Genomic DNA, 15,354 nt, shown 5'->3' with positions numbered 1-15,354 from the left:
AGTACTGTTGTTTGTTAGCAGGTTTAATGTGCACATAAGGGTGCAGCTGGCCTTCAGTGAGGACAGGATCTCAACATTAAGGAAAGTGGTATGAGATTTGGAATAGGAATATGTGAAATTTAATTAGGAAAAGGTACTTAGAGATTCCAGGATTTTTAACAGTCCAGCCTCACCAGGAGTCCTTGTGACAAAGATGTCAACAATTTAGCTATGCGAAACAAGGGGCTGAAGGCTTGTGGAACACAGGAAAGACACCTCCAAGTAGCCCATGAGAAGGTTGGCACAGGTAGAAGCCATCCTGGCTCCCATGGCTGTACCCATGATCTCTTTTGTATGGTTGGGAATCGGGTGGGTACTGATTGAGGAAATGTTCAGCAGCACACTGACCATGTACTTGGGGAATGTTGGCGTAGAGGGAGGTGGCATCAGCAGTGACGAGCAAGGTGTGTGTGGTAGGAGTGGGACTGTCACGGATTCCAGACAATCTAGGAAATGGTTGGTGTCTTTAGTATAGGAGGGGAGTCTGTACTATGGGTTGCAGGTATTGACCAACAAAGGCAGATATACAGATACATTTCTCGAGTTTGCCGCCAGATCATATTGTGTAAATTGCACAATATTTCATCTATGCAACTGCTAGACATCTTCAGGTGGTGGTAGTTGCTGTTTTCACTGCTGTAAGACATGACGATGATAATCGCGCAGCGGCATTGAAATTTATAAGACTGGGAGCAGGCAACATGGATGCATGGGAAGGCGCTTGCAGTTGATAGAAAGTGCCCCCTGTTGGAAGCTGCAGAATGGCCTTTTGCGCGTGCGCTGTGGGCAATGACTGTGCTGCCAGACGCTCCTGTAGTTAAAACCTGAATCAAATCTCAGCAGCACATTGTGTCAAGCCATGAATTTGAAGTTCTTGTTTTCTCTGTTTTGATTTAATGGCAGCCAGTACTGGATTTCAGGCGGCACTTCATTGAAAACCTGCATCCCTGTTGATAAAATTGTCCATGGTACAAATATGTATGACCTCCTTAACAACAAAGTCCCAAAGTTGATGCAGGGGCTAAAATTTACTTCAAACGTACAATGCCCTATGTTCAGGCAATGCTCCGATACTGCTGATTTGTCAGGTTGTCGCAGACGTGTATGACAGTGTTCGGCGCAATGTTCTTAACACAGTTCAGCATGTCTGCCCAATATAAGATTTTCTACACTGGAATGGGATCTTATACACGTCACATTTCCTAAGGCCAAGGTCGTCTTTGACCAAGCACAATAAATTCATTCATTTTGCTGGTGGCCAAAAAACACACTTGATGTCGTGCCTTTTGAGAATCCTTTGAGGGCACAAGTCGTATACCAGCTGCTATATAAACACTGTTTGGCCTTTTATATCGGCAAGGCTATCACCAAGTTATCAGTTAGTATGAATGGGCTTAGGCAATGGGTGTATACCGGCAACACACAATATCCTGCTGCAGAGCATGCTCTACAACATAAAAGTTGTGACCTCGGTGCCTGTTTGACCATAGGCAATCAGAACTCCGCAGGTGGGAACTAGCACTACAACATGTCATTGGTTTTCACTGCCCACCTGGCCTTAATTTACATTAATTTCCTCCGTCTCAGCATTTCTTCACCGTAACAACTCCTTTCTTCACTCTGTACAAATAATGTGCACTTAGCTTTTCACTCTTATTAACTCATTCATGATGTTTTAGCAGTAATCTCTGTCTTGTATATTACCGTGTCCCTCACCTTTAAGCTCTCAGATATTCGAATCTTTTCTGATGCAGTCTCCAACAGTCAGTCTTTCCTTCTAATCCTGTTCTGTAAGCATTCCGTGACCCAACAGTCCTTTTCTTTCACCCCTCTTCTTTCCACTTCAACCCTTCCGATGGAAGAAGGAACCACTGGCTCCAAAAGCTTGCACACGTAAAACCTTTTTTGTATGTATGTGTTCTCTTGCCACCACTTGGTGAGTACGTTTTTTATCTATCCAATTACATTATTTTAACATCGTTTGATAGAACCTTTAAGATTTGTGTTACATTTACAGATGAAATTTTGGCCATGGGGGTCACTTACAGATTTATTTTGAAAAATTTGGATGTGCAGGACTATGCAAATGGTGTTGATGTTCAAAGATTTTCTGATACACTAAAGCACTTTGTACAATATCAACATTGTTCAATCAATAATGTCACATTTGATTTGTTCTCTGCAGCGCTGGCACAAGGGATATGCGAGAGATTACGAACTAGCCACTACAACGATTTATTGCTCTGCTTAAAATTTGACAGTTTTGTGAAACACAGGAGGAAATACGATTAAACTCTGTTATCTTACAAATTCTTCTTGTATTTTGGTCACTATTCACATATTAGAATACCGAGTAAAACATTACCAGCTTTTGATCAGTTTTAGAACATGGTGGTTACATTCAGATGAAACAAGAAGAAAAATGATACAGATCATATTAAAATGATGACAATTGTTATGACGAGAATAAATTACAGCAGCAAGACCTGTTGTGGCGATAGTACTAGCAGGAATCAGTAGATTGCGGGACAAGCTGAAATTGGAGAATGACTGAATTGTGATTGCAATCTTTTATTTATGTATTACTTGCTGTTGTACATATGACCTGCATCCTAGAAGGTATTGCAGTCCGTATTTCACAGTTGTTCAAGGACACCACTGTGGAAGGGTTGTGGAACCATATTGGCTGAGAGCTAGGATGAGTGTGGGCAGAGGAGTGGTGAGTGGGTGCCGAACTTTGTTGTGCTGCCAACTACAGAAATTTATTACCATGTACATTGGCTTTTTATGAACATCAGCCATGTTTAAACTGCAGTTTGCCTCAGTCAGTTTGTGGTTTGAATGGAACTGGCTTAAAATTTAAAAAAAAATCAACAATATTAGTCATTTCTGCAGAGGACTGTAAAGGTATAGGTAGGGACCAGTGGCTTACGTGTTTTGTGCTGCAGTGTTGTCAGCTTAATGTGCCATATGATGGGAAAGAAAGAGGGTGTGTCAGCTGCTGGTTTACACAGATAATCAGAGAGTGGTGGGCAGATGATACATATGTACATTTGGAAACAAGAGACATTATGACATTCTCATGTCAGAATAGAAGTGAAACCTGATACGAATCCGGAAAAAACAGCTATGTTTTCAGGTCCCACCATAACCACAACATCAGAAATTGCAACATATTCAGAATAATAGAAGTTAAAATAACGAATTTAAATTTGTGCCACACCTGGGACTTGAACCTGGGTCCCCTGCTTACAAGGCATAAATGCTAATAACTACATCAATATAGCACTGTGACTACCATGCTACAGTGATGCAATGGTTAGCGCATCTGCCTGGTAATCTGGAGACACAGGTTCAAGTTTCGGCCATGGCACAAATTTTAATTCATTACTACAGCTTCTGTTCTTATCGAAAGTAAAGGTGAGACTCGTATGTCTACAGGAAAATGTAATTCCTTCAGATTAATATTCAGAAGAAACAGCCAAATATTTGTGACAACAAAGATAAAAATTTTACAGCTGTACGACGACGATGATGATGATGATGATGATGAGTAAGCAAAAAACCTTCAAAAGAAATAGTCCATAGATTTTATTTAAACCCTTTCTTTTTGTCAGTAAAATTTTTATGGGTTTGTGACCACATTGTCAATATGTAAAACTACCAACATTTCGGTCACTATTGCAAGTGACCTCCTTCAGCGTGTTTTTGTTTACTGTAAATAAAAACATCTTTGTGTAGGCGCAGGCTTGTTCGCAGCACTGTGTGTTGGCATGGAAGCAGGTAATGCACTTGGTCAGCACAGCTTTTACTGTTAACAAAAACACCCTGAAAAAGGTCACATGCAACAGTGACCAAAATGTCAGTAGTTTCACACATTGACTATGAAATAACAAAACCAGAAAATTTTTATTGACTGTGACAATGGCCGCAGAAGCCTACATGTACATTCCTTTTTGATTATTTTATTTTTGCTAGCATTGTCAAATCATAGACACTCAATAAATGGCAAGGTTTAGAATAAGTATAACGTTAACTTTTTAGTCAGATGCTTTCTCAATAAAACAGTTTGTAATGTTGATTAGTTCAATTCAGTTGTAATGCAGTGCGTACTTTACAAGAAACAATTTGGTGCACTTACTTCTCATAATTATAACCAGTGCTGTTTTTCTGAGGGAGCACTGGGGGATGCGTACCCCTAAACGTTATCGTCGACAAAGTAATTTTTTTACAATGTTGAGAACTTGGAAGAGTGCCAAAGATTTATTTCACCCACGTAATTTTTTTATTTCATTTTTTCGTGTTGGTAATTACAAAACGAACGATACCAGTGCAGTTTTTGGTGGGAAAAGCGATGTCATTGACTGTTTCAAGCATTTCTAAGCTGTGGCAACCGTTCTCGACAACTGAATCGCTGGCAGCCAGTTTGACAAGCATGTAGTTCCCTCGCCCGCTAATAGTGGGCGATGGTAGTGCTGAACAGATATGCGTAAGCTCAAACGCCAGCTACCGATAAATGTGTCTATGGTCCCGCTACCGTGGTGATGTTGATGACGTCATGGCTAAAAGCATCCGGGTGGTATCCCGTGCTTCAGTTATAGGTAATTTTTGCTGCATTATATCCAATGTCAGAGTACCCTCAAACTTTTTTTTAGAAAGAAAGCACTGATTATAACTACAGCAAAACTCCAGTTTTACACTAATTCAAGGGACTAAAAAGTGTTGTAAAATGTGGGAAATATATTTTTAAGCTGTAAAAGTTACTTACAGGATCCACCCTTGCATTTTTGTTCTTTGTGTATGTTATATGTATGTAAAAAGCATCAAAATATTCTTTAAGGACTTGTTTATCATCTGATAAAGGATCATTATCTAATAAAAGCTGCTAATGTAACGTAACCATCTGAGAAGCAGAAAAATTTCACTCAATTTCATGCACCAATGTTTTTGGGAAGCTTACATTTGCACATTCATTATTTAAATAACGAAACACTGCATCTGTTGTGAATTTTTTTCATGTTTGGCCGGATGTGTTTCGAGAATTCATTCTCGCTGTCAAGTGTAAATATTTACATAAGTATTTTGTGGTGTTTGCCCCGTATTCTTCGTGAGGTTATAAGGTACTGTGCCTCCTCCATTATGGAGGAAAACACACACACACACACACACACACACACACACACACACACACACACAGAGAGACTGTGATGCATGTTGGTAGTTTGTGAAACACCACAAAAAATGTTTACATACGTAAATATTTGCATTTGACAACGAGAATAAATTCTCGAAATCCATCTTGCTAAGCATGTAAATATATGCGTTGTGTTTAATACAAAAATATTTGAGCAACACACAGTGACCAAAGGTGTCAGCTAGCACTGAAGTGGCCAAACTACAAAACATGATGTTTGCAATGGAGACAGTTTGGAAACCGTTGTGATTGGTCAATATACCTTTAACTGAGTGAACCTAGTTACTTCCATCAGCCACTGTGCTGAGTAGAGCTTGGCAGCGGCAGGAGATAAAGCATGAATTGGTCTGACTTTTACAGATTTTGATGTGCTGAGTAGAGTGCCCTGGTGTCAAGGAACTTAACCACGTAACATTTGTAAATAAGTTCTTGATATCCAGTGCCATGCCATTTTCATTGTACGTCAGTTTTTTCCTCCACAAACATTTTTTCATAAAGCATAAATTGCAGGTAAATTGTAAGAACATTAGTGCAAAAATGGATGCGAGCAATAAAAAATGTCTTTAATAGTGGGAAAACATTAATTTTGGGAACATAAAAGTGGGTTTCTACTGTATTTCATTATGTTTAAATTCAAATTGTTGGTTAAAAATTTAAAATGGCTTTGTCATTATGTTTTCTCTTCTTGTTTGTCAGTAAATCTTCTGGCTAGTAAGATAAACTTAATTCTCATGCTGGAACCAACGTTTTCCTCAGTGAGTGTCAGAACCATAGATTTACTGTTTCACTTATTAATTTTCCAGTATAATGACCTGATACAAAAGAAACAGATAGTAGAAAATGATAGAGCCAAGATTATGTTAGTATTACAAGAGTTGGATGAAAAAAAGAAACAGGCCCTTCGACAAGCATGGACGCAAGTCAACAAAGATTTTGGCTCAATTTTCACAACACTGTTACCAGGTGCACAAGCTTGTCTGCAGCCTCCGAAAGGCAAAGACGTTCTTGATGGACTTGAGGTAGGTAGTGTATGTGGTTTATCATCATATGTATCTTCAGTGTAAAATTAATGATATTGTAGTTGCTAAATAGTTTTCTATAGCCAAACTTTTTATTGTATGTTACCAATTCATTTCCACTCTTTCTGCAGGTGAAAGTGGGTTTTGGTGGACTGTGGAAAGAAGGTTTACAGGAACTGTCAGGAGGGCAGAGGTCACTTGTTGCCCTCTCTCTTATACTGGCTATGTTGCTCTTCAAGCCTGCTCCAATCTATATCCTGGATGAAGTAGATGCTGCTTTGGACTTGTCGCATACACAGAACATTGGTACTATGTTGCGAACACATTTTAAACACTCGCAGGTAAGCATTGAGGGAGTACTTATTATTACTATTATTGTACAATTATTGTTGAGGTGTGATAGGCAGTGAATTAAGTTTCCATTCTAAAGCTTGTGCTCTTAACAGCATTCAAATGGTGGGGGTGGGGGAGGTGGGAATTTGTACTTGGTGACAGTTGACAAGTCGTGGATAGAACAACAGGCCAGCATTTAGGAGTAAAAAAAAATGCAATAAAATGAATAATTAAGATCTCCCTCCTCCCCTGTGCTCTTTGTGGTTGCATGTATTAAGAACTTGGGAACATGTCTTTCGATTTATTCATTAAATATTTCTTAGGGGAGACATGCAACACTTTCTACAACACCTCAGTATACATTTATTCACAGTTTTTACACTGGAAAGTGTGTTTAGTGATGAGCACCTGTCTTTCTTTGCAAATTACTTCTTTTTTAAAAAAAGAAGATACTATATTCCTGGTTTGTCAAACCAATATCAAATTCACTAACTTTCATAACAACTATTTAGTGCCCCTTATGAACCATCTAAGTGATGTTTGTGTGAAAGCTGATAACAAGGAACAGTGTGTTTTATTGCTCTCTTTTAGTCTTTTCCAATAAAACTTTTCAGGATCTGTTTGTAACAGTTCAATGACAGATTTGCATGTGTGATACACTACAGATTCACATAGGATCTCGTAATTCTCTTTTACTGACATTACAACACACCAGTCTGTTTTCTTGGGTTTAATAAAATAATCATCATTAGGGGAGTCAATGGTTTTGATAGTTTAAAGGTACCTCTGAAGCTTAGAGGACTTCTATTGTAAGTATGGACTACCAGTATATGGATGATAGTCTTTAAGCATTAAATAAATGACTATGATGTAAAATTGGAAATTTATGATGATGGTAAAACATCAGGTAATTCATTAAAAGCCAAAGGATAGGTAACCATAGCATATGTGGGGTCAGATCAAAAGCATTTTGTTTATTACATCTAGATGTTAAATTTTGATACCCACAGAGTATTTGAAAAGATATGATGGGGGCTGTTAAAATAATTCATCTGAATTTAGGGCAGCGGTATCAGATAATGAAAGGTTTTCCTTCATACTAAAGAAATAGTCATCTCAGTGTTACAGGAATTGACAGTTTCGAAATTTACTGGAACTGATGTACATTGGGACTGCTTGTGTGAAATTTCAAACGGCAGTGTTATCTCATGGTGAGCTGCATGATTATGATCCTTGAAGTATCAAAAATAGCTGTGTGGAAAATCAAATTTCTAGCTTGCAGCAGGCATCCTGGCTGTGAATGTAAAAGTATGTGCCTGAGACTCATTGGAAAGTGACAGTGGAGCAGTGAGGCCACATAAAGTTTTTTGAGTCCTTCAACATTTGTGGGTGAGAATTTGTTGAATTTGACACAAATACCGAGATGCATGTTTCTGGTTGCTGCTCCATGACAACACCCCCATCCACAAAGTGAAGATTGTGCATGAGTTTTTGGCCAGCAGGTGGCTCGCATTCCTTGATCACCCACTGTGTTCACTGGATTTGCCCCAGCCGACTTCTGGTTGTTTGCCATATTGAAATTGGCAATGAAAGCACACAGTTAAGGACATCCAAGAAGAATGTATTGCAGTACTAAATGGAACACCAAAAAATGGCTACAGTTGCCTTTTCAAAATGATTTCAGATTGGTTTGATTCGGGGGGGAGGGGGGGGAGATTATTTTGATTAAATATAGTGATTTTTTTTTTAACATCATCGATGACTTTCACGAGGGCAGTTCAATAAGTAATGCAACACATTTTTTTTCTCGGCCAATTTTGGTTGAAAAAACCGGAAATTTCTTGTGGAATATTTTCAAACATTCCCGCTTCGTCTTGTATAGTTTCATTGACTTCTGACAGGTGGCAGCGCTGTACGAAGCTGTTAAAATGGCGTCTGTAACGGATGTGCGTTGCAAACAACGGGCAGTGATCGAGTTTCTTTTGGCGGAGAACCAGGGCATCTCAGATATTCATAGGCGCTTGCAGAATGTCTACAGTGATCTGGCAGTGGACAAAAGCATCGTGAGTCGTTGGGCAAAGCGTGTGTCATCATTGCCGCTAGGTCAAGCAAGACTGTCTGATCTCCCGCGTGTGGGCTGGCCGTGCACAGCTGTGACTCCTGCAATGGCGGAGCGTGTGAACACACTCGTTCGAGATGATCGATGGATCACCATCAAACAACTCAGTGCTCAACTTGACATCTCTGTTGGTAGTGCTGTCACAATTGTTCACCAGTTGGGATATTCAAAGGTTTGTTCCCGCTGGGTCCCTCGTTGTCTAACCGAACACCATAAAGAGCAAAGGAGAACCATCTGTGCGGAATTGCTTGCTCGTCATGTGGCTGAGGGTGACAATTTCTTGTCAAAGATTGTTACAGGCGATGAAACATGGGTTCATCACTTCGAACCTGAAACAAAACGGCAATCAATGGAGTGGCGCCACACCCACTCCCCTACCAAGAAAAAGTTTAAAGCCATACCCTCAGCCGGTAAAGTCATGGTTACAGTCTTCTGGGACGCTGAAGGGGTTATTCTGTTTGATGTCCTTCCCCATGGTCAAACGATCAACTCTGAAGTGTATTGTGCTACTCTTCATAAATTGAAGAAACGACTTCAGCGTATTCGTAGGCACAAAAATCTGAACGAACTTCTCCTTCTTCATGACAACGCAAGACGTCACACAAGTCTTCGCACCCGAGAGGAGCTCACAAAACTTCAGTGGACTGTTCTTCCTCATGCACCCTACAGCCCCGATCTTGCACCGTCGGATTTCCACATGTTTGGCCCAATGAAGGACGCAATCCGTGGGAGGCACTACGCGGATGATGAGGAAGTTATTGATGCAGTACGACGTTGGCTCTGACATCGACCAGTGGAATGGTAATGTGCAGGCATACAGGCCTTCATTTCAAGGTGGCGTAAGGCCGTAGCATTGAATGGAGATTACGTTGAAAAATAGTGTTGTGTAGCTAAAAGATTGGGGAATAACCTGGTGTATTTCAATGCTGAATAAAACAACCCCTGTTTCAGAAAAAAAATGTGTTGCATTACTTATTGAACTGCCCTCGTATTTTTCATAGCCACAGTCCCAGTGGAAATGGGACACACTGTTTATAACAACAGAACTATCTGACTCCATTGACATGGTTTAATAGTGACCAGTAAACGAACAATTTTCAAATCTGTAATGAGATGATGACAAAGTACAACTCATTGTTCCATGAAGGAACAGTTACCTGGAAACAGACGTTTGTGCTAATTGTCTCTGTGTTAATATTGGAGATGGGTGTGATCCCAAAGCAAACTAGGAGTAGCACACACTGCATAAAACTGCACACTTCACTTCAGTGGCAGCTGCAAAGGGCAGTTTGCAAAGGCGTTTTACAGAACTCCTGCATAATAGTTCATTGAGGTTCTGGAGAACATTGTTAACGTACTGGTAACTTGTCATTCAGATCATTATTGTCGTCAGTACCATGGAAAAATCAGTGTGCCAATGAGTAATAATTTTATTGAAAGTAGAACTCCTTTAATAGAAATAAGTTTTCCATTTCTGTATTGTCTTGCTATACCTATCTGTGTTATGACAAAGATATTGAAAATATCAGACAAGGAAGTAATGGAACACTTTCAACATTTATGGTGAATTTCAGAACAAGAGTCGGAAGGGAGTGAAACTGAAAGAAAAATAGGAGCCAGGAGTGATGATTGTATTTCGGGCATTGTTGAATCAAGTGAAAATAATTGTGATGTGTCTGCTGAAGATAGGTAGATGTCAGTTAACTTCATTTTTCATGGACCATTCAGAATTCGGAAAATGCAGGCCGACATGGAAGTTTCAGGATCGTATCTTGATATCGTGAATGCAGGTGGAAGCCGTAGAAGCAAATGTTTTATGTTACACAACAAGACCAACCCCACTTGTGAAAAGAAACAGCAAAATTGATATAGCTATTAGTTCTTGGCAGCTGTTCATATACGAAAGTACTGAAATATTTAAAATTTTGCGATACAGTGTCAAGAGCGAACTTTAGATTCTTTTTAGAGTGTAAATGCTTTAGTATCAAGAAACACTGGTCAGTAAGACAGAAAACAGATTTGCTTCAGTGTTAAAAGTTTGAAATCATTTATTTGAAAATTGTTGCCTACATTCTAGTCTGAGAAGAAAAATTACAGTTGAAGAACAGGTGTTTCCCACTAAGGCCAGATGCAGATTTACATAATGCACCATGAATACAACGGGTAAATGTGGCATCAAATTTTGATATGCAGCAATTGCAGGCACCAAATACTACTTTAGCAGATTTCCATATCTGTGAGACGATGTACATCGACCAGAGAATCAAATCCATTCTGAAAATGATATCAGAAAGCTTAAGGTGGAATGTGTGTGATGACAGACAGTTTTTCATATTTCTTGAAATATTAAAGACTATTGATGTAAGCCTAATGGGTAAAGTGGAATATTTCAGAAGGGTTACACCAGTAAGCGTATGAAAAGCATCACTGAATGAAAGTATTGTTATGAAGCAAGGAGAGATTATCTTGTCTGCTTATTAGGGGCAGGGGGAAAAAAAGCTAGTTTTCAGTGCTCCATATTCACATGTAGAAATTAGAAATGATTCAAAACATAATTGAGGTGGCTAGAAAATATTCCTTGAAAGCTGCAGAGTGTCAAAATTCAAGAACAAGGTGATTTGCAAATTTAGCGCAACTAAGAAACCTGAGTGTGGAAAATGTATGGAAAAAAGTATTTCAAAGCAATCTGTTGTTTGCATTCAGGATTTGTGATCACAAGCAAACACTGTTTTACCTTCTGCTGGATGAATTCAGTCACAAGCAAAAGTGGAAGCTGCAAATGATAATAGTGTAAGACTTCTGCCTCAGTGTTATTTTTGTAAAGTACATTTTTTAAAATTAATAGTATGTTAAAATAAAGAGAACCTTAGCTCTGCTGATGTGGTTAATTTGACCACTGTTGAAATTTTTATATATAAAAGTCTTGTAGTTCTAGTGTTCTTTTGATAGTACTGGGTATTAGCTTCCTGAAGGAAAGTATTGGCCAACCATAACAGAAAACATTCAATTATCTTTGGAAAACTTTTTACATGTAGCTTTTTTTTCTTTCTATTGTATGTTTTTGAATTAATTGTTTTCACAACTGAAATTTTGGTTTGCAGTTCATTGTTGTTTCGTTGAAGGATGGTATGTTTGAGAATGCAAATGTGCTGTTTCGAACGCAGTTTGTTGATGGCATGTCCACAGTGAGACGTATTGCGCAGAATCCAAGCAATGTAGATAGAGCAAGTGAAGAAGGACCATCCAAGAGAAAGAAAAAATAAGCTGTTCAGTTGTGACAAAAATATTCCTTATTTATCCTGACTTTCACCTGTCTTTTGTAAATATGTCATAAATATTTTATACAAAATAGTGTTACGTGTTTTATTGGTGGAGTATCTTTCGTAACAAGTGATTATTAACTGTAATAAACTGTGCAATTTGTTTTCTTGTGCTTAAAAGGCCAAAAATTTAGATATTGTCTTGGCATGGATGACTGATATACTTAAATGAAGCCTGAAAAGTTGTATGCTTGTGTCTAATAATCTTGTTTATGACATTCACTTTTATATCTGTAATAGTAACTACTTGTACAAACTAGCATGCACAATTCCAGTGTAATAAAGTCTTTGATCTAAAGAAATTCTTCTATAATCTGAATATATTGCTATGATCAGTATGTAGGACTACTGTAATACAGTCAAACCTCTATATAACAAATTTCATGGTACCATGAAAATTAAAGTGTTGAACCAGGGTTTTTGTTATCATGACTCGGAGCAAGGAGCCATGTTTTCGTAGCTGATAAGTACATTACTGTAGTACTTTCCTGATGAAAAATAACATTAAAAGGCAAATAATGAAACACATTTTGTTCGCTTCATTTATTAATACTGTAACCGTAGAATATCTTACTTCTGTATACAGAAAAATTCACTTAGTTTCCTTTGTTTCTTTTTTCTTAAAGATTCTCTTGTGAATATTGTCTTTTCTCCTCTAACACAAGCAATTACTGTGCTGAAACATAGGGGATTGAAGATGCTGTTTGCTGAGTGGTTTTCAACTGATCTAGTAGCTCCATCGGAGGAGGGGAATTTGCACGTATCACATCACTGTAATTGTCAGAATCTTCAGCGGGCAAATTACTCTTTAACTCCTCGACGATAGATTCATCGGTATATGCTTCAAACACCAACGCCTCACCATCCACTGACAGGTAGTCAACTACTGAAGCATCTATGGTTTTGCCAGTAACTGCTGAATAAATCTACAGATCACTTTGAACATCAGGCTGTGTTACTTCGTCCACCACAACATTCTCACCAACATAAACAATTTTGGAAATTCTTGCATTTCTCCAGCAGTTTGCAATCACATTCGGCTGTACGCTGTTCCAGGGATGAGCAATTGTGTCACAAGTCCTCTTCCCATTGAAACTAGAGATTGCTTACCTTTCTTTCAATGTTTGCGACCACGTGTTGAACTAAATGTGAACATTATTTTGTCTTAAAGTTCTTAATTATCCCCATATCTAGTGACTGAAGAATTGAATTACAGCTCGGGGGAAGTAGCATAGTTCAGTGTTCTTCAATACTGGCATGTTGTTATGCGCACTACAATTATCCACCTGCAATGCAATTTTCATATTTTTCAGTGGCATCTCTTTATCAAGCGAAAGCAGCCACTCACTAAAAAGAGTAGACATCATCCATACTTTTCGATTTACCTTGTAATTGACTGCAATAAAAGAAATCACATTTACACGACTGTAGCAAAACATTACAGCTGAAGCTATACTGTACTGAATTAACTTATAAATTAAAGGAAGGTAAAATAAAATGTATGTACCCACTTACCTGGTAAGCTTCTCGCATTTTTGAAGCACTGTGGGCTTACTGATTATCCGATCACCAGTTGTCTCAATTTGTTTGTCCCTTATGCGTTGCTGCAGAGAACAGCAGTTAGGCGTACTTTAGACTGCTTCCCTCCTTTGCAGTTTTGTCTTCTCTGGCATCGTTGATAAAACAGTCCCATCTCATCTGTGTTGTACAAGTTTTTAGGACTGTATTTTTCTAATAGTTTACACATAGTGTTTTTCCTCCAAAATTCTGCATCACCTAAAGGTGCTGATTTTTCTTTTCCTGGAATCACTAAAAATCATCCCATGCCTGTCCTTAAATCTTTGCAACCATCCATTACTTGCCTTAAAATTAGAATTGCCGAGCAAATTAGTAAAATCTAAGACTTTTTGACATATCAACGGACCATTAATTGGCACATTCTGCGCACGCATCTCATTAAACCACTGCACTGTAGCACTGTCCACATTGTCAGCAGCAGCCATCTTCATTCTTTTTCTTGGAGGGTTAAATTTGCAACCTACAAAACTTTCTTAAATTTCTTTTCGTTCTTTAAGGAATACAGCCACTGTTGATTATGCAAGTTCATACTTCCTCGCCACCTCTACTTGTTTCATTCCGTCATCAATGTCTTTCAAAACCTCCATTTTTGTCTCCAACCGTATTTGTTTCCGAGTTCTAGCCATTGTCCAAATCTTAGCGCAGCCCAAAGCGCTTACGTGAATTAAAAACATTCACAGATTCCAGAAGCCACGGAGATAAGTTGTGTATGAGCCCAACGAAACACTTCTGTCTGCTACTGAAGCTCAACATTGGACAAACTAAGCTCTCATTCCAAAAAAGGAGCTCTTTGACGTTTGCCGCTCATCACAGCTCGCCCGTGGCTGTATGCTATTCTCTTTACCGCTAGAATAAATGCAGTGCTGTAGTATGTAGCGAAGCTTCTGGAAATAAAACACTGAAGTCTAGTATAAACAATACCTACTGCTATAGTGAACTGCTTAGAAGTAGGAAATAGTAAATTCCTCAAAATTTTGTCTTTGTTGTAACAAGGTGTTGCTAAATTTACTTCATCATTGTAATGAGGGGTAATTAACATACTCCTATAAGAAGTCAGCCTGGGCTGTATAAAATTACCTTGCACCTGGGTTTATCATTGTGTTGGTAATCGTTATATGGAGGTTTGACTGTATTACTAGGAACTACAAAATGTAGTATTTATTTTTGGTAATATTTGCTTTTTTTGTGAAATTTTAATCTATTTTGGTCAAAATATGCAATTTTTTTGTAAATTATTAGACACTGAGATTTAAAAGTTTCTCACACTACAAGCCTTGGTATTTTTAAATTACGGTTAAAAAATGCTGGTTGGTAGTTTCAGTGTAGAACCTTTTGCTTTTGCAAAAATTTCCAACAGGTGGTGTCCCCCCCCCCCCCCCCCCCTTCCCCCGAAATGGCCTTAGACTGTATGTTCTGTTAAGAAGCAGCAACTATTTCGTGCCAGTGACCTGAATTTGTCTTTAGTTTAAAGTGTTTCTTGACATTATTTGTCTGTTCTTGCCCAATCCAATGATTACAAAATCTGAAGAACATTAATTTTGAACTTTCATGCCCATTCACAGCCATGTGACCCATACTTGACAGTGCTCCACTTAGAACCAACAAGGCACTTCGTGTAGAAGTAGAACTGAAAATAACTGTATTTGAATATTAGGGGAATAGTTTTGGCGTGATTGAAATAAGTGACAGGTTTTGTTTTCCAGTCACTGTAGTCCAGAGTATGAACACTACTTAGTAGCGGATGGTGCAAGT

General features: G+C 38.5%; 1 protein-coding gene across 1 annotated transcript in view; it reads left to right on the top strand.

Moving 5' to 3' along the window:
* Positions 1–12,326, top strand: part of LOC126483932 (structural maintenance of chromosomes protein 2) — a 152,878-nt gene extending 140,552 nt beyond the window's left edge. The window contains exons 20-22 of the mRNA XM_050107210.1: positions 6,037–6,252; positions 6,384–6,593; positions 11,806–12,326. Coding sequence (XP_049963167.1) covers positions 6,037–6,252; positions 6,384–6,593; positions 11,806–11,967 — 588 coding nt within the window. The 3' untranslated portion in view covers positions 11,968–12,326. The remainder of the gene's footprint in view (positions 1–6,036; positions 6,253–6,383; positions 6,594–11,805) is intronic.
* The last annotated feature ends 3,028 nt before the right edge of the window (positions 12,327–15,354 follow it).

The sequence above is a fragment of the Schistocerca serialis genome, chromosome 6 (genome assembly GCF_023864345.2).
Source record: "Schistocerca serialis cubense isolate TAMUIC-IGC-003099 chromosome 6, iqSchSeri2.2, whole genome shotgun sequence".
Taxonomy (NCBI): Eukaryota; Metazoa; Arthropoda; class Insecta; order Orthoptera; family Acrididae; genus Schistocerca; species Schistocerca serialis.
Note: the sequence above shows the minus strand (reverse complement) of the source record. Positions and strands in the feature narration are given on the sequence as shown.